The following is an 18,124-nucleotide window of genomic DNA, read 5'->3' as shown; positions in this document are numbered from 1 at the left end:
ATCCAAAAATCATGATGTCCCTGTGGCTTTAAAAGAAAGGAGAAAAGGGGGCTGCTGAGTATCTCAGTCCTAAAAGCAGGCTGAGTGCTACAGATCAGACAGTGTCTGGGCTGAGCTCCATCATCCACCCACCATGACTGGGAGTGTGTGGTATTTGAACCCGAGTGGCTCGGTTCCACCGGGGCGGGTGTTTTGTCAGGCAGGCTTTCGCCCCATGACTCGTCATACACAAGTCACTCATAACATCAGGGGGATGAGCCTAACCTCTGGCTGGCACTCTGGGAATTGTAGTGTGGAAAATAATTGTTGGTGATGTGTGACACAGGACCCCTGTTGGGTTTGACTGGGTAACCTCTGGCTTATCTGTGTCATGGTGTACTATAACATAAACTAGAATAGCGGTAAAAGATAAGTGGTAAGGAGCAGGACCAGCAGGACTGGTTCGATTCCCTGCTGGGGCACTGCTGCTGTAACCTTAGGCGAGGTACATAACCCAGAGTTGCCTCAATAAATATCTAGCTGTATAAATGGTTAACATGTAAAAACTGTAACCTGGAAGCCGCTCTGGATAAGAGCATCTGTTAAATGCTGATAATGTAATGTAATGGAAAAACCGATTGCTCACCTCCAGTTTGTCTGTCCGCAGTAGCTTCTGATTGGAGGAGGAGCCCTGCACGGAGACCGGAGGACTGCCAGGGACGATGACCGGGGTGCTGGGGAGCATCTCCGTGGGAACCAGCCCCATTCCGTGGGTCATGGGGGTGAGGTATGGCGCGTAGCTGATGGTGGGGTTCGTCCCCAGACCTTGGGTCACAGGAAACGAGGGCTAGGGACAGAGAGGAAGGAGGGAAAGCTCTATTCAAATCAAACCTTCAAAAAATGGCAATAACAACCACTGCAATATTCTGAGTGGCACCTTATGCCAGTCACTCAACAGAATCATGCATGTTCCCAATTATAAAGTGAGACTGTATGGAAAATGACCAACATGTCGAATATTAAGTTGAGAATGGAGTCTTATACACAGTGGATTTTTGGCATGGAATTGCAATCTTCACAAACAAATACATAGGACATGTAAAGACAAATTACAGACACACTAACAAGAATAAGCATATTTTGTACACAACCTCCTTTGAATAACAGTACATTAAATCGCACCAGTTCAGTGCCTATATTAATCACCTAACACTTCACTGATGAGCACTGCCTTAGTGATAACTGTTCTTAACATAATTTAATTGTACAACTTTGAGTGGAGTTTATGCCATGAGTGCACCCCACACACGTTTCCCTTCATCTGAGCTGACATCTGTGGGTCGCTGTTTGTGACGAGGGAGAGACAGGTGTGTCAGAAAGATGGCAGGAGACACATGACGAGAAGTCAGAGTGCAGCGTGAGGGAAGGACTTCTCCCCAACTAATGAACTCACTGTGTTCGAACAGTATTCACTGTATGAGACAGGCATCCAAACAGCTGCCTTTCGGAGCTGCCTGAAGCAGCTGCTGGCACTGCAACACGGCCCAGCCGTACTCAGCCCGCTGCTAATAAACCATTCCTCCCTAGCTCACCAGCAGGAATACGTCTATGCCTCTTCGGTGGGACAGTATTCAAATATAAATAATAACTACATGTAATACCAGGGAGCACACAGTCTCACTGCATGCTTTTCTCCTAGTGTATATTCCTCTCCTGAATTTCCCCAAGGCATACATGGAGTCTGACGCCAGCAAACGTCCTGGTACAACGCATGTAGATGTAATGTGCTGCTTCAGGACATCTGTTTCTTATAAAGCAAAGACTGATCAAATCTCACCGCTTCTGCTACCACCCCCCTGCAGCAGGCCATTTATTTTCTGCAGGTACAGCATTGTCGCTGTTCGATTTCGCTTCATCTGCTGTGACTTGGATGAAATATAAAATGTGTTCTGAAACAATTACTTTATAATAAAGAGCCCTGTAAGGATTGTAATTTGAGCGCCGGCTTGATTCATTGATTCACTGGCTGAGTGAGCAGAACCGGGCTCCCCGGGGGCTGCTGCTGTCACCGGGCCCGTGGAGGGAATCGGACTCAGCGGCTCGGCTCGGATCGTGGGGAGTCTGATCCACAGTGCAGGACAGGCTGAGGTTTTGCCTGAAGACCAGGAGAGAGGTTTTCCTCCATCTGACATCGTCCTTTCAGTGGTATGAAGACGTAGGACTCTGAGCAGATTATGAGTGTGGTTGACTGAAAACCGCAGAGGTGTGTTATATGTACTCAGAGAAGGCCAGAGGCATCCTCACACTCGACACGCACAGACACACACACACACACACAGACACACACACACACCTGTGACAGGATGGCACTGTGACAGGATGAGGGTGGCACTGTGACAGGATGAGGGTGAGGCTGTGAGAGGGTGAGTGTGGCTGTGAGAGGATGAGGGTGTGGTTGTGAGAGGATGAGGGCGTGGCTGTGAGAGGATGAGGGCGTGGTTGTGAGAGGATGAGGGTGTGGCTGTGAGAGGATGAGGGCGTGGTTGTGAGAGGATGAGGGTGGAGCTGTGACAGGATGAGGGTGGAGCTGTAACAGGATGAGGGTGTGGCTGTGAGAGGATGGGGGTGTGGTTGTGACAGGATGAAGGTAGAGCTGTGACAGGATGAGGGTGTGGCTGTGAGAGGGTGAGGGTGTGGCTGTGAGAGGATGAGGGTGTGGCTGTGAGAGGATGAGGGCGTGGTTGTGAGAGGATGAGGGTGGAGCTGTGACAGGATGAGGGTGTGGCTGTGAGAGGATGAGGGCGTGGTTGTGAGAGGATGAGGGTGTGGCTGTGAGAGGATGGGGGTGTGGCTGTGAGAAGAATAAGGTTGTTTTCAGCATGGGGGAGGGGTGTGTAGCGGAGACACTCACTACCGGCTGCATGCTGGTGCCTGGTATCATGAACTGCATCTGCTGGGCCAGCATGGCGGCCGCCGTCTTCTGCTGAATGAGGTTGTTGCGTCCGTTTATCTCTAGCTGGGTTTTTAAATGCGCTGGTGGGTGAAGGTATTTGCAGTTCTCTCTTGTGCATCGGCCCTGCAGAAAAAAAGACAGAACATGAGTATTAAAACAAAGGCGTAATCACGTCAACAATAATGCAAACACAGTATGAATTTGGACAGTGCAGTTTATTCAAATATTCAAATATGCCAAAAGAGGGGAACCCGTACAATAAATGTTTTCAACTGCATCAAGAAAGATGCATAGTATGACAGGCACTATGACTATACTGATAACTAGCAGGACTGAGAGCAAAACAGAGCCAGTTATAGACGTAAATAAGGACCTGCAGAAACAACAGCCGCGGCACAGCAGCCGCAGACTGCACAGGGAACGGCTGAACAGCCAGGGGTCAGGGCAGCCTCGTTCTGCTAGCCTTGCATACATCTGAGATAAGTACATACTGGACACAGACGGGAGCGTTGCTCATTACCCACTCATCTCTTATATAATGAGAAACACCTACTGCGCACTAATTAAACGGGTGAATCACCGCCTGTTTTTCAGTGCCAGGCCCCTGCGCATACGTTATCTCACTGCGGGGCACGGTCGTCACCAGGTGTGCCGTCAGGCCTGACAAAGCTGGTCAGCAAGGCTCTAACACCGGCAGGAGCAGAGAGCAGAGCAACCCGACACCCTGAATCACTGAGAAACCTGCACAAGGCTGCAAATCATCTCCACAGCGCTCAAGCTCTGAGCCAATTATTTTCAGCCCGGAACAGGACCACTCTTTTTCTTTTTCAGCATTAGAACAGAGACGGAGGAGTACAGAACAGGTGCTGCTGCGCGCTCGGTCTCAGGACTACCGAGAGAACCGCACACGTCTGATAACCACGTTTCACACATCTACAATTACTGCAGCTAAAGAAGGGCTGTGACAGCCCTGTAATCAAATCACAGGCGTGTTACCTGCTGCCGATATCCCAGCACCTCCACACTGCATATACCTGCAGCTGGAGAGCAGAAACTGCACATTAAGAAGCTTGCTTTATTCCAGCTCCTGTTACTCTATTTCTGTTTAATTCTGCCTTATTTAATAAACTACTGTTCTGAGGAAAGTAGTTTCTGTTCTTTTGTGCTGGAAGTCGCACTGGATATGAGCGTCTGCTAAATTAAGGTAATGTAATAAGAACTTGAACCTCATGCACTCTACTGCGATATGAAATCTGTCTTAGACAAATGCAGCTCCTGAGGGTGTTTGTCATCTTAGAGGTAACACTCTTCACTCAGTTTTGAAGAGGTCCAGGAAGGAGACCTTTTCTTCTGACTTTACAAACCGAACTGAACGTTGATTCAGCCTTCCGTGCTTAGGTTAACAATCCTTGTGTCTCATATTTCAAGGACACGAGAGCATCCATTTAAACTCATTTATGTCATTAACTTGACACCGTCAGACTTGCTTTCTTGTACCGGGTCCTGTCCTTCACCCTCATGCAGGGGGGTTTGGGCACAGGCCTGCTGGGCTGTCCCAATTTAGTGAAGCCCTGTTTTTGTTGTTATATCAAACATGGGATTTTACACTCTGCTATTACTGTTTGTCTACTGCGAAGGCAAAAATAGAAAAGGTATTAAAATCAGAAGATTATCTCACATCTTCAGACGCCACTGTGGATGTATGGCATGCGGCACTGAAGAGGTTAAACCACAGACCCTGACCCTGAATGGACAATGATGTCCCATTTATTCAAATAACCACACAATCTACGCGAAAAAACCCTCAATAAACAAGCATGAGAGTCAGATCAGTCTCCATGACCTTCCTGAAGCGGCGTACGATTACGACGCGTAAGACGGCATTAGTCTGCGCTGGTGACACAGGAGCCAGCCCTGTGTGTGGCGTCAGTGTTTATCCCTGATTACCGCGGGTGTGTTCGCCGCGCCGTCGCGGGAATGAGGCGGCTCAGCAGTCACGGCGGGAGAGCACGCAGGGAGGAGCGGCTCTGGGTAATTAAACACAGTGCCTCTCACGGACGGCCGCGCGGCGCGACCCAGAAAGCCCTCGGCCCGCGCGTTTTCGGACGGGGGCCACGGGGGTGACGCGTGGGGCCTTTGTCAGGACGGCGGCGTGCGTGCGGCCGTGTTGCGGCGGGGGACCGCACTTCAGCGGGCTGAAAGTAGACGGTGTTATTGTGGCGCGGCGTATGACTGTGGCCGGACAAAAGAGGGGCTTTGATTACATTTCAATTGCCAACTAAGAGCGCTTTCAGAGAGGCGCACAATGCTTCCAATTTCCACTGTTCTGGGCTAAAAGGCAGGCGCCGCCCACCTCCCCACAGTCATTTCACCACACGCTCAGCAATTGACTGTTGAGCCTTTTTTTTTTGGGAGGGGGAGGAAAAAGTCAGAGCACCAGCACAAATTCAGGCTTGCAAAACTCGTCACGGGGAAACGCGGCCCGAACAAGCCGAGGGCGGCGGAGAGGCTCCCGCCTTAAACAAACAGGCCCAGCTTTGGAAGGGCCGGCGGGGGCAGGGCTTAAAGGAACAGCTGAGTGGCCAGAAATCGGCCGGGGCGCTTGCCAGCGGAAGGGACCCCTCGTCCCCGGGGCTCTTTGTTATGAAACGGTCCGTTTCCAAACCCTTTCGCGGTAATCCGGACTGCGGCCTGGCAGGTTCCACTGCGTTCTTCTCACACACGGTCGAAACGCTCTCCACAACGCTGCTCCGACCCCAAGTATTAATCTGTTAAATATTTGTTCGATAATAACGCCGCGCCGTAAGCATCGGTACAGGAGAACGATGCTGCTAACGAGCACCCCGCCCACCTCCTCCGCCCTGCCCGCTAGAACATCTTTTTCTTTCAGAAGCTCTAATTCTCCCACGAGTGTGAAATTTCTATGTACATCTGAATTAATCTGAATTAATGACCGCAAATTTGCTCCACACAGCCCAATTAAATCACAAGACGAGAAAAAATGAAACGCTACCAATTTCATAAACAGATTAGGATTATTCTCATTTAATCTCATTTAAGGCCTCCCCACCCCCTTGGATTCGTATAAATAATTCCCATTAATTGCCCATGTGAGCTTAGCGCAACACAGACACTCTCAGTCGGTCCCATATAAAAGGAACCTTCTATTAAAACTAGACAGTTAATAGTAATGTATCGCTGTTGTGATAATATTAAAAAAAGACAAACAAACAGCAAAAAACAAAACCTGACCACCTGTTTGTAGACACATCCTGAGTAATCAGTTAGTGTGGTTCTGACCTACAGGGGGCGCTCAGACAGAAAGTGCTGAGAAGAATGGCGTTTCAGTCTTCAGCTGCTCACCAGTGTGGACAGACCATTTGCATGTCGCTTCAGTCAGACTCGTTTGCAAAAGAGAGGTTAACTGTTCATCTCACCGAGCCCTGCTTCTCGGCAGCCCTGCTCGCCATTAAAAAAGGTGAAAAGTCCTATTGTGTGGAGGGCTGGCTCAACACGGCTTCATTCATTGTCTATCCACACCACATAAATGATGTGTTTTCTCCATTCGTGCCTAATGACAGGGGGTCTGAATTAAGAAGGATGTAGTAGGCTCTTCAGCTGCTGTCAACACTAGCTCCCTGTTGATCCGCGGGTACAACACACTGCACTGTGTTTACACTGCTCTGCAATCACACTATCACCCTTTTACAATTCATACACACACACACACACACACACACACACACACACTCTTTTATGCTGCAATAAATGTTAACAAGCATACTATGGATCCAGCTTCTAATCAACAGGGACATGTGCAATGAATACCTGTTCTACATCAGATTAATATGAGGAATTAGACTGCAATTACTGCCATTTAAGCAGTCTAACAGGAAAAGATAATCATATTTAGACCCTGGTGAGTTCAAACAATGAAGCCTTATATTAACTCCTGCAGGGTAATGTCTCTGTGCCCTCTACCAGGTTATGCTAACAGCAGCAATCATCCTACACCATGAGCGAGACTGCGTATTCAAGCCGCTTGGAGAAGGCTGTTCACTCTTCTGAGTGCCATTAAAGGCTTTTAAAATGTGAGCCAAACAGGTTAAAGTGGAGGCAGAGAACACGCTGGCAGGTGATCACAGAGACCGGCGTGGCCGTGTCTGTGTCAGCCTAAACCCGGGGCGGTGAAAGGGAACGGCGCGGTCGCCCGCACCGGGGGCCTCTCATTCCCCGGGCACGCAGCCGGGCGGAGCTCGGGTCTCAGCAGCGCCCTCTCATTCCCCGGGCACGCAGCCGGGCGGAGCTCGGGTCTCGGCAGCGCTTGTTCCGGCTCTTTCCCCCTCGTTCTGCGGGGATCGTGTTATCCCGCGGACACAAGGCCGTGTCTGTTCCGCCTGAGCCGCCGGCACCGCAGACGGGCGGCTGATTGGTCCGCTGGCTGAGAGGAGGCAGGGGGTCGGCCCGCTTGATGGCCGGGGCCTGAAGCTCGATGCCGGGGCAGGAACAGGAGCTAACGCTGCCCTGTGCGCTCTGCCAGGGAGGGGGAACGAGCCACACGCTGGCCTTACACCCTGTGCCTGTAGTCAGACATTACACTCATCACAAGACACTGCAGTCTCAGACACATTAGAACAGCAGGGCTAAGAAGGGGAGGGGGGCAAGACAGAAGAAAGGACCAAATTTAGACCAGGAATCAGATGTGATCTCAGGACCTGGCGTCAATGGCCACACCACCCTGGAGCCTTCTCCTGTCAAACAGCAGAAGATAAGTGGGATTGGGCTTGATTAGTACTTGGATGGGAGGCCTCCTGGGAAAACCACGTCGCTGAAGTGGTGCTGTGGGCCAGTGGAGGGTAGCGCTCCATTCCAATCTCCAAGAGCAGCGATGCGGCACTAATCTTTTGCATATCCTACCCACCTCGATTCCTCAGTAATGGATCAGCTCTTGGTTAACCTTCCTGGTTAAATGCATACGTTAAAATAAATCTGTCCACATACATTTTCAGATTCACTGCAGTGATTCTGATGTGTAAAAACTCCCTAACAGAGGCCTGGCATAGTGTGTTTTTAGTCTTGGCTCATGATAAATTTAGATCTGACACAAAAATGTCTCTAGGCATTTCACCCTTTTCAATACCCATGTGAATACAATGCCTGTCTTCCTTCTGAAAGACTGGCACATTAGAAAAAGTGCTTCTTCTCTTTGTCACACTACATGGCAGCAGCAAGCAAGCACAGGATTCACAAAGATTCAGATGGAGAGTTTCAGATATGTTTTAAGGATGAATGTTATTTTCACGGATTATTTGTATGGCTGCAACAGTCAAATTCCTTTAAGTCTGGAACAGTTTGATGATGGAATTACAGGGGGCAAATACATTTTGAAGGCAATATTTTGCTAGCAAGATCAGCACACAACATCTGACATTGCTAGATGTCTGATCACTTCCTTGACTTTTTCATGATTTTCAATGGATGAAATGTACGCTCAAGGACTATAGGCATCCTTGAAGTATTATTATTCTGTAAAATTCTTTGATTTAAAAAAACCCTACATCATAAATTCTATGTAGTATCATTATTCAACAAGTATTATTATGCAGCAAATGTACCATTGAGGAATAGATATTTATTTTTAATATTGTGATCATTTTTTACATTGAGGTCCCACTACTCTAAATTAAGGAATTGCACTTTATGCTGGGGTGAAACTCCATTGTGAAAGTGGGGGTCAGTTGCAGTGAAGACTACAGCCAGGTTACAGGCTAGCAGGGGAAGGTGCTGAACTCCTTGTAAGGATGACTGCTGTACAGAACACTGTGGCCTCTCTGTGTGTTATGCTTTGGCTGCATGACAGCTGACAATCATCAGGTAAGGAGACACCAGGCTAGCCGGTGCTTTGGGAAAACAGGGCTCCCGATCCAAAGGTCACCTGCAATGATGATAGCTGTGTTTATGATAGCAGCAACTGTGGCACCGAGCCTTCATAAAAGAGTCAGTGCAAAGCAAGCCATTTTCTCGGGTGGATCTGTGGGCTGGACCATTAGAAACAGAAGGATTTCCATTTCTAATGGGCAACAGCATAGCACGGGAAAAGTCCTGTGGAAAACACACCTGACCGTAATGGAACAAAACTTTATTCTTTAACCCAGGGTAAACTGCTGTAAAGCGTGTGTAAATCCTGGGAGATCACCATAATGTCCCTGTTGTGTCCAACAAACTTAAATTATGTGTTCTCCAGCGTGTGAGATGTCTGAAACATTAATTTTATGTTCATCACATAATGCTTCAAGCAAGAACTGCTTTTCAAAGGGGCAGGACTGATCAAACAAGAGCAGGATTTTACGATGTGTCCCGTTCTTTTCATAAAGCTACGCACACACACACAGAGCCTCCCCTGCTAATTCAAGCATGCCACGGCTGTTTGAGCACTGTCCCGGGCGGTCATTAAGAATGCGTTTGTTTCTCTACCACTAATCCCACAGATGGGCTGACATCACAATGGCTCACATGCATGTGATTAACATGCGAGAGTGAGCTCTGGCATCTCCATTGGTAAGTGAGAAAGAGAGCTCATTCCTCAAGCATCCCCCTATCCCATTCCCCCATCTCTCTCTCCCCCCCACAACCCCCATCCTAACCTGAGACCCCCGCAGGGGGTATTTCTCCATCACACTCACACACCTCTGTGTCACATCTGATCTTCTGTGAAATGCTGAGGCATGCAGCCCTGAACAGCAACAGCTTTACTCCACACCAGCCAATCACAGGTTTTACCTCACACCAGCCAATCACAAGTTTAGACACTCACTTTCCACAAAATCAGCTCACTGGCAGTACAGCTGAAACAGATGCAGGTTTTGGAAAACAAGACAAGAGCTAGCTTCCCACCACTAGAAATAGTCTGGTTACAGGCAGTGGGAATCTGCGTATGCAGAATGTTTTTATTTCTCTGTTCTCTTCTCTAAAGAAGCTTCGCTTTGCTTCTCAGAAACAGATTTGAAACTGTTCCACTGAGATTTAGAATCTCTTTTCCAAGAAGGAGCACACATAGTTACACATGCAATTTACCAGTGGTGCTGGACAATGAACAGCAATTAAAAAGAAAAAAAAACTATTTCAATTCCTATTTCTTCAACTACACATTCATTTTAGATTTGCTCTGCAATGCTGCACGCAATAAATAATTTACAGTGTGGAACCAACATTCTAGTGAGTAAGTCTGACAAATATTTTAAAGAATTCTAAAAATGGAAGGGAGCATGTACTGTGCTGATGGAAAGCATTTGACAGTAAAGGCAGCACAAAGTCAATAAAGGCAGTGCGGGCCTTTAGTACAGGCAGAGGCACAAACGCACATAATTACACCACTTAATGAAAGGTCAACATGGAGACTCAGATTCTGCCAACGAAGCGCAATTAACTCCAGGCCTCGGCGTTAACTTACTCTGGCGGAGCAGTTCCTCTGGTTCAGTTTTTCTTCCAAACTTAGGTTCCCGTACAGCTTTTGAAAACCAAATCCATCACATTTTTTACAAATGAAAAAAAGCTTTTGCCACATGTTATGTTGCTACAGTCGAATGTACTTGTGTAATCCTTACTGATTAATGATTATTGACGATTGACTATTATTACTGGGTAACAATTAAATGACAAAAAAGTGAACATGTATTAGGAGTGTCATTATGGCTACAGTTTTGCCCTGGACACAGGCATTGCCCCTCTGCCACACCCCTGTGATGCCCCTGCATTGCACCTATCCAGGTGAGGACACCCTGCTTTAAGTTAACAGTAAGTCTTCGTTACATTGACTGAGAGCTAAGTCTGCATCTTTTCAGAAAATCAATTTAGTGATCTGAAAAGAAAACGCAGACAGCGACATACTGCAGTACGCACTACAACCAGAAAGATTTACAAGGAACTCTGTTACAGCGAACTCCACCAAGCCAAGGCAAACATTCCTTCGTACTGGAATGGGGAAGGAGGTACAGAGCAGTAATTCCAGGGTCACCTCAGCTCAAATTGTGCTACTTCTAATTCTAACAATGTGTCTACATTGTCCCACTCTGAAGGGAGTTAGAGCTACACTTTGAAGTGTTATTTTAACACTGTCACAGAGTGCATTCATTCATACCAGGTGTTATTATAATCTGACACTTGCCAACTAATGCAAATCTTCATTTGAAATATAATGGTAAGATACATACGTTTTCTTCTGAACAAAGCTTGGTCTTTTATGATATTTCCCTCTGCACAGCTATTTCAGAACATGAGCATTTTCTACATTCCAATGAAAGATAGTATGAAAGTGCCCTCTTTTCATTTCTGTCTATACAAGGAATGTCTTTTAGACAATTAAGGAAGAAACAGACTGCGGGTTTGTCAGGTAATTACAATGTGCAAAGTGAGAGAGTATTTTTTTTTTCCAAAGAACATTATGTAGTACCAAATGGAACTGCATACTGAGCTTGACACATCAGATATAATCTTGTAACTTGTTTAAGTAGTACTATTCAGCTAACATGCCGCTTCATTCCAGAGCAATAGTAACTTTACCCTTAACATTGATATGTGGTCATGGTGGCAGTGTAACATAGTGGTAAGGAGCAGGGCTTATAACCAAAAGGTTGCTGGTTTAAGTGCCGGGGCACTAGTACCTGTGGGCAAGGTACTTAACTGGGAATTGCCTCTGCAAATATCCAGCTGTATAAATGCATAACATGTAAAAATTGTAACCCATGTAAGTCGGTCTGGATAATAGTGTCTGATAAACAACAGCAATGTATGCTTTATCTTATATTTACCTCTTCATCCTGAGGTAGACAATAAAGGGCTGCCTTAAGTGGATGTGCTTCAGAAGGGCTACGCCTAAGTAATTCCAAGAGTATATTTCATGCCTTAGGTAACACTACGAAAACACAATCCAGGTATCCAGTTGGTGGGGGCTTCATTTATGAAAAGCAATTACCAGGTGGTTGCAGGTTACGTTGGTACTGTTTTTATAGATGCATGCGTGCATTTCTTTCTCCCTTGACTTGGCAAAGATGTAGACGGATCGAAACAACAGTTTGTCTGCACATTAACCTTGAGCAGCAACAGAATAGCCTCCTTTCCTCCACGTAACTGGTGTACCCAGTCCATGACGCTGGGGCAGAGACAGAATGATGGGCAGAATCAGAATTAATGGATTCGAGTTTAAATAACAAAGGATTCAAACAGTTTTCATAGCTGTTTGGGTTGAAGGTTTATTTTTCTCCTTTCCTGGAACAAAGCCGTGGCCTTTGGTGACATTTCCTACCTCGACAGCGGACGTCACTCTGGTCCCTTTGAACAGTGCCACAAAGACAGAGACAGTCCCTCTCCCGAGGCAGCATGAGAGGGCCTCACATGTGTGAAAGTGGCTTAGGATTACAAGAAATGAGTGGCAGGTCATCCGCGATGACTCATCCATCAGAAAACGTACCTTTACGCTCGCACTGCGATGAGACGCTGACATTACTGCCCCTAAGGAGCATCATGTAAGCGGAGGGGACATGGTCAAAATCCGTTCAGATCCCTGCTAACTGCTAAGGAAACGACTGTGGTGCGGGGGAGCAGCAGAGCGCAAAGATCAGGCAGTAACAGGGGACACTGTGCATCTGCAAATCCACTCTCAACGCCAGAGCGCACTCTGGCTGTGTGCAAACTCCGAGCATTACCCCCATTTCCTGCACATAAATTCAGGAGGTCAGGACGAATTTCCAGAGAAGCCCCGGGAAAGGGAAAAGGCAGCTCCTCTGTTTCTGTGGGAGAAAGTGACTCCAGAACGGGCACCGCTCTCTCTCCATCCCTCGGGCTTGTTTCTCCCTTGCCTGTAATGGCATACGAGCCAGCCAGTGTCAGCACCTGTTGCGGCGGTTCAGTGGGGACGGCATCTGTTGGGCTCGCAGCTGGCCCGCATTGTCAGAGCTCGTTTTCGCCCCTGAACTCCGCTAACCCCATTTCAACCTGCTGGCTGTGCCACCGGGGCCACAGCCACCGTGCTACAAGCAGTTACGCCACACAAATAAAAACTGTGCACATACTGACTTATTCGAACAGTATTTGAAAATATTTATTTTCTTATTTGGCTAAATCCACAAATGGAAAAAAACAAAAAATAAATGCAGTGGCGTTGGGATTTAATCTCAATATACTTAAAATGTATCTTAATAAACCATGACATCATCATTTGTGCTTCCTTTTTATTGTCAAATGCCACGATTCTTTTTGAAAATAAATTTGACTTTTTAATAATAAGAAAATGGATTTGCACAATAATAAATTACGTTGTTAAAAAAGAATAAAACACACATAAAACCCACTATATATTATGTGCTTTTTAACGACCTCTTACTAACCTGATACAGAACCGTTCTAAATTTACCCACTGTGAATGTTTAAGGTAGGATTTACTGTGCAATAAAATACCAGCTCATTAAACGGGGGCTATTTTTGTGGTGCTGCGGATCTGGTGGCAGCTTTGTTCATAAATCTTCAGCAGACGTTCATCTGCTAAATTAGATAAATCCTGATGCAACAGCATGGCCTGAACCGGTCACCCACCCACACACCGAACGCTAATCACCACAGGGGGAAAAAAAAGATGGCTGAATAGCAGAGAAACAAAGCTAACTCGAAAAAGGACAACATTCTGATTTCAGATTAGCTCCCTCCCGCACAAAAAAAAAAAAAACAGTTTTCAAAAGTAGGCTGAATGGATTAAAAGTGAAATTGAGGACATGACATGACACATATGCTATTTATGGAGCACCATGAGACTTTTTTTTTTTTTTTTTGCTGGTGCCCACTGGACGGCCCATTAAATATTCTCATATCACAAGTGAATGAACAAAAAAAGTTTCACATAACAAATTCCACAATTTTTATTATTTATTATTTTTTTTAATTGCGGAACAAACCCATTGTGCCCTGTTTCCTTTCTCCTTTCCCCTACCAGTACAAAAGGGAAGTGGCCGGCCCTCGCACGAGGCCACACTACCCGGCCCCAGCCTCTCAGATCCACCAGCACACTGCTGCAGAGAGCTGATGAGCGCAATCACAGCTCTGACCCGCATCAGCATCTGCGTATGGCTTCCCTTCTTATCCACAGCAGCGAAATAAAGAATTAAAGGAATACGGATCTTCATTACTGCAACTTCTAAAGCATGCATTTAGCACTGATGTATCACAACAGCACATGTAAGGCAAATCAACACCGAAAAGACAACATCAAATGAGCTAAAAATGATTTGTTGACCGAGGGAAAGGTGAGGGACAGAAGTTATTCTCATGGTGTACCCTGCAGGGTATGCACGGGCCACTGTGATCCACCTTGATGAAAAGCCAGAGCAGACAAGGGGATCCGCACAAGGTATCGGGGAAGTAAAGGTTACTTAATTAGGTAAGGCCCAATTAACAAGCCCCGCTGCTCATTAGAGCTGCTCTGGTGCCAAGCCCAGCTGCGGCTCTCCCAGATTCCCCATCAGAGGCAGGCCCCATTGGTGGCAGCCATCGCACAATGTGTTAAGAGGCCGTGCTAAAGCGCAGATCCGCTCCGCGCACTTAACATTTAACACCCACTTACAGCAAAGCAGCTCAGGAAAAACGAGCAAGGGAACGTTCAATATTTGATGGGTTAACTAAACAACGCAGGGACGTTTAAGGAGGCTGCTTTTGTGGGTTTATGGCAGTAACCTGGGTAGAGGTTGTTGCAGACGAAGGGCGTGCTGTTTTTCACCATGGTCTGTGGAGACGGCTCGGCTGTTCTCTGAGGGATGGGGAGAAAAGAACAGGCAGCACACTGTGTCTGCTGTGTGGAGGGTAAGACCTGCACACGGACACACACACACACACACACACACTGTCACACATACACACGCAGACACACCACACACACACAACCACTTGTGATACAGCCACCCTTTCATTCCAAACATACACACCACACTCCCAAGCAAACACGCTTTCTCTCTCTCATGCACCCACACACAAATGCTTGCTCACATACAAACACACACACACACACACACACACACACACACACCCTCTCTCTGACATACGCACCCCCACACACGCAGAGTGATTCAGTGCAGGCCTCTCTCGGAGCCTGTGTGGGCTCGGGTCACAGCTCCTCATGTTGGAGCTTCACCGCTGTATCATTATGTAACACTATTCATACAGCCACCCTATCTCTGTATCTCTGTTCCGATGTTTATTTCAAAGCAGCTCTGTCTCCCATCACACCCTGCTCTGCACTCCAACAGCCAGTGATGTTTTCAGTGAAAACGCACATCACCTGTTCATCAAACAGGTCATCCTCACTTCATTACAGACAAGACGTTTCTTCAACACAAAACAATGGATTTCTACATGCAAACCATTTATTTAGTGTATTGGCTAAAAATATAAGGCATTTCCTCCCCCCAATTAGCCTACTAATCAGAATTCCTAGGACTAATGATTAACTGGGGAGAGATGCTGGCAAAAAACAGCAGCTTAAGAGTGTGCTGAGCCGACATGACGGCTTGTTATTAGTTGTATTATTTTCCCGTCTTTTCCACCTAAGTTTAGAAATGCTAATTGAGCGTTAGCTCGCTACATGGCAACACCATCCCTCACTCACTCATGAGGAGTGTGCCATTACAAATCTATTTCACACTCTGCACATTTCTCTGGGGAAATAAATAAATAAGTACATAAGCATTTACTCACTGCAAAAGGTGTCAAATATCTGCCAGAGCTCATAAGTGTAATCCAATGACAAGATTTGCAGTCTAATATTCCACCTGAAACTAGTAACATTTTAAACCAATAGAATCATCTTTATCACTTAAGTGATAAATGTAAGTGTTGAGACATTTGTCAAAATCTACACCCTGCACCAAGCTTGAATGTCTGAAAATCAGGGAGAGAAAAGGCAAATCCTCAAAACCAACTGGAGCTGTTCTGCAGTGCACTGTGGGACTCGTAGTGCATAAAACAGCCACTGGCAGTGAGTGAGTAATTTATCAGAGCACCTCACTTCCTGTGTGTCTGCAGAAAGAAAAGCTTGTTTTCTTTCCCCACCATTGATTGCTGAAGTTGTATTTTTCCCCCCACAGCCCCTGCTGTGTTGCCACATGACTTCCTCCCAGCCTCGTTCGATTTGTTGGATCACTCGCCAATATCTACTCTGCAAAGGGTACAAATCAATCACTACATTTTATGGACCAACCCACAGACCCCCGCTGTAATCACCTGCATTACACAATACAGGCCGGGACTCAGGATGCTAATTTGACTTGGAGTCGTATTAAATCGCATTTTTTTTCCCACGATTAAATACCTGAGTCTTCCCAGTTCCCATACTTCTGTGGGCAGGAGAGGATTCCGAGAAACAAACTGCCCTCAGTAGGTCAAATAAGTAAGCCCCAATTCATTAGAGCGGCCCACCTTTCACCCACCAGCGCAGACCGGAGGGGCCTTTTGCTCTGTCAGGGGTTGACCCCACCGCCTCACCCCCCCGGACACACTGAGCACTACTCTCTGTGCTGACGGTTGGGCAACAGGTTTAAGAGGAGGAGATGAGGGAGTTCACCGGACCTGTGCCCGGTTTCTCACTTTCACAGGTTCTGAGAAAGGATCCACTGAGCGGAGCAAACGGCGGGACAGACCCAGGCCCGGTCACCAGCGGCCCGCCCGGCCCCGGCTCCCTCCACTGTTTGTTTGGAGTCACAAGACTGAGGGGGGATCACCTCCGCTTCACTGCCCTCGCCGGAGACAGAGAGAAAAGTGGAATCACATGAAGCGAATGAAGTTTGCTGTGTTAGAGACGAGGGCGGCTGCGGGGGCTCCCTCATCGCTGATCCCTACCGGCAGCCCGACGCTAAGCTCCGGCTGCCGCCCCATTGTTTTCGGGAATGGCCCTCGGGGGATTCCTGCCTGCGCCTCTCTGCTGGACGGGACGCATTCTCCAGCCATGCTTATTCTGAAGAGGGTGGGGCTGATGTAGACCCCACTCCAGCCCCACAAGCTCTCTAACGTGAGACTGCAAAGACCAACTTGCAATTTCTGGTTCAGGTCCACCCATGTGTGAAAACCCAGTGAAACGTACCTGACAATCACTGTTGTTTTGCAGGGCAGATGTACCGCTATCCAGGGCGACTTACACGTGTTACATTTCACATGTTATATGTTTGCACAGCTGGCCATGTTACCGAAGGTTAAGTCTCTCGCTCGAGGGCGTAACAGTCTTCCACCCTGGTAACCAGCCCGGTTTCCCATCTACTGAAATGTGCCGCTTCTCATTTCCTGGGATGAGAATGGTGTGAGACAGAGGTGGGCACGCAGCTAAGCCCACAGATCTCGGTAAACAGGTCTGAGAGACGCCTGCCCAGCCTGAGCTCCCTGTGATCTGAGCCGATCTCACCCCCGAGGTCAGACACTTCAGTAAGCCGGGTCAGGAGGCGTGGGAGCAGTGTGGCAGGAAAACTCCTCCTCGTCACTCACACCATACACTCCGCACAAGGCCTCGCAGGCCGGCCCTGAGCTGACTCAGTGTTTGTGGGCTTGCTCAGGCTGCAGCTACACCTTTGATACGGCTTAAAGCGCTTTGTGCCGTGTTCACAGAAACACTGGCGTGAAGCACGGGAGGCCAGAGCACATCACAACAGAAGCAGAAAACAGATCTGGTTTTGCTGTTGTGGTCCCCTGAGATTAAGCCGGGACACATGGGGGGGAAGGCCAAATGGGTCAGTTCCACGGAAGGCAGGAAGCCTTTCTGAACGTACAGACAGGACCGTTTCCTGGATGTTAGCATGCAAACATCTCTTATAAACTTCCTCTCACAGCAACAGTGTTCAGCTTTTGCATGAACATGAACACAAACAGGAACCTCCCAACACGTGCACGAGAGAATATGCATCATTAGTAAGACATTTATTAAAAACATGTATGCATAAGACGTTCATCACATATGTGCGTATTCACGAGGCATTCACATATATGGGCTCATTCAAAATGGTATTCACTCAACCTTCCTGATACTCTTTAGTAACTAGAAGTCATTATCCCATTATGCACTGAGCCTTCCGGAGGTGTCGTGGGCCTAACTCAAGGTAACACCAATGAAGGGAGGCGTCCACTTGATAACCTCACTGATATACCCGCATCTCCACACCTAATTGTTTT

The 18,124-nt window shown here is 47.4% G+C and overlaps 1 protein-coding gene across 12 annotated transcripts in view; it reads right to left on the bottom strand.

Moving 5' to 3' along the window:
• The window catches only part of LOC118785684 (muscleblind-like protein 2a), a 54,343-nt gene that overhangs the window by 16,058 nt on the left and 20,161 nt on the right, over positions 1-18,124 (bottom strand). For 11 of the 12 annotated variants that reach the window (XM_036540540.1, XM_036540545.1, XM_036540536.1 and 8 more), the window contains exons 3-4: positions 2,891-3,055; positions 626-826 (exon numbers count right to left, since the gene is read on the bottom strand). In XM_036540540.1, the coding sequence (XP_036396433.1) occupies positions 626-826; positions 2,891-3,055 (366 nt within the window). The remainder of the gene's footprint in view (positions 1-625; positions 827-2,890; positions 3,056-18,124) is intronic. The other variant, XM_036540539.1, reaches the window with a different exon arrangement.

This window comes from Megalops cyprinoides, chromosome 11, assembly GCF_013368585.1.
Source record: "Megalops cyprinoides isolate fMegCyp1 chromosome 11, fMegCyp1.pri, whole genome shotgun sequence".
Classification (NCBI taxonomy): domain Eukaryota; kingdom Metazoa; phylum Chordata; class Actinopteri; order Elopiformes; family Megalopidae; genus Megalops; species Megalops cyprinoides.
Note: the sequence above shows the minus strand (reverse complement) of the source record. Positions and strands in the feature narration are given on the sequence as shown.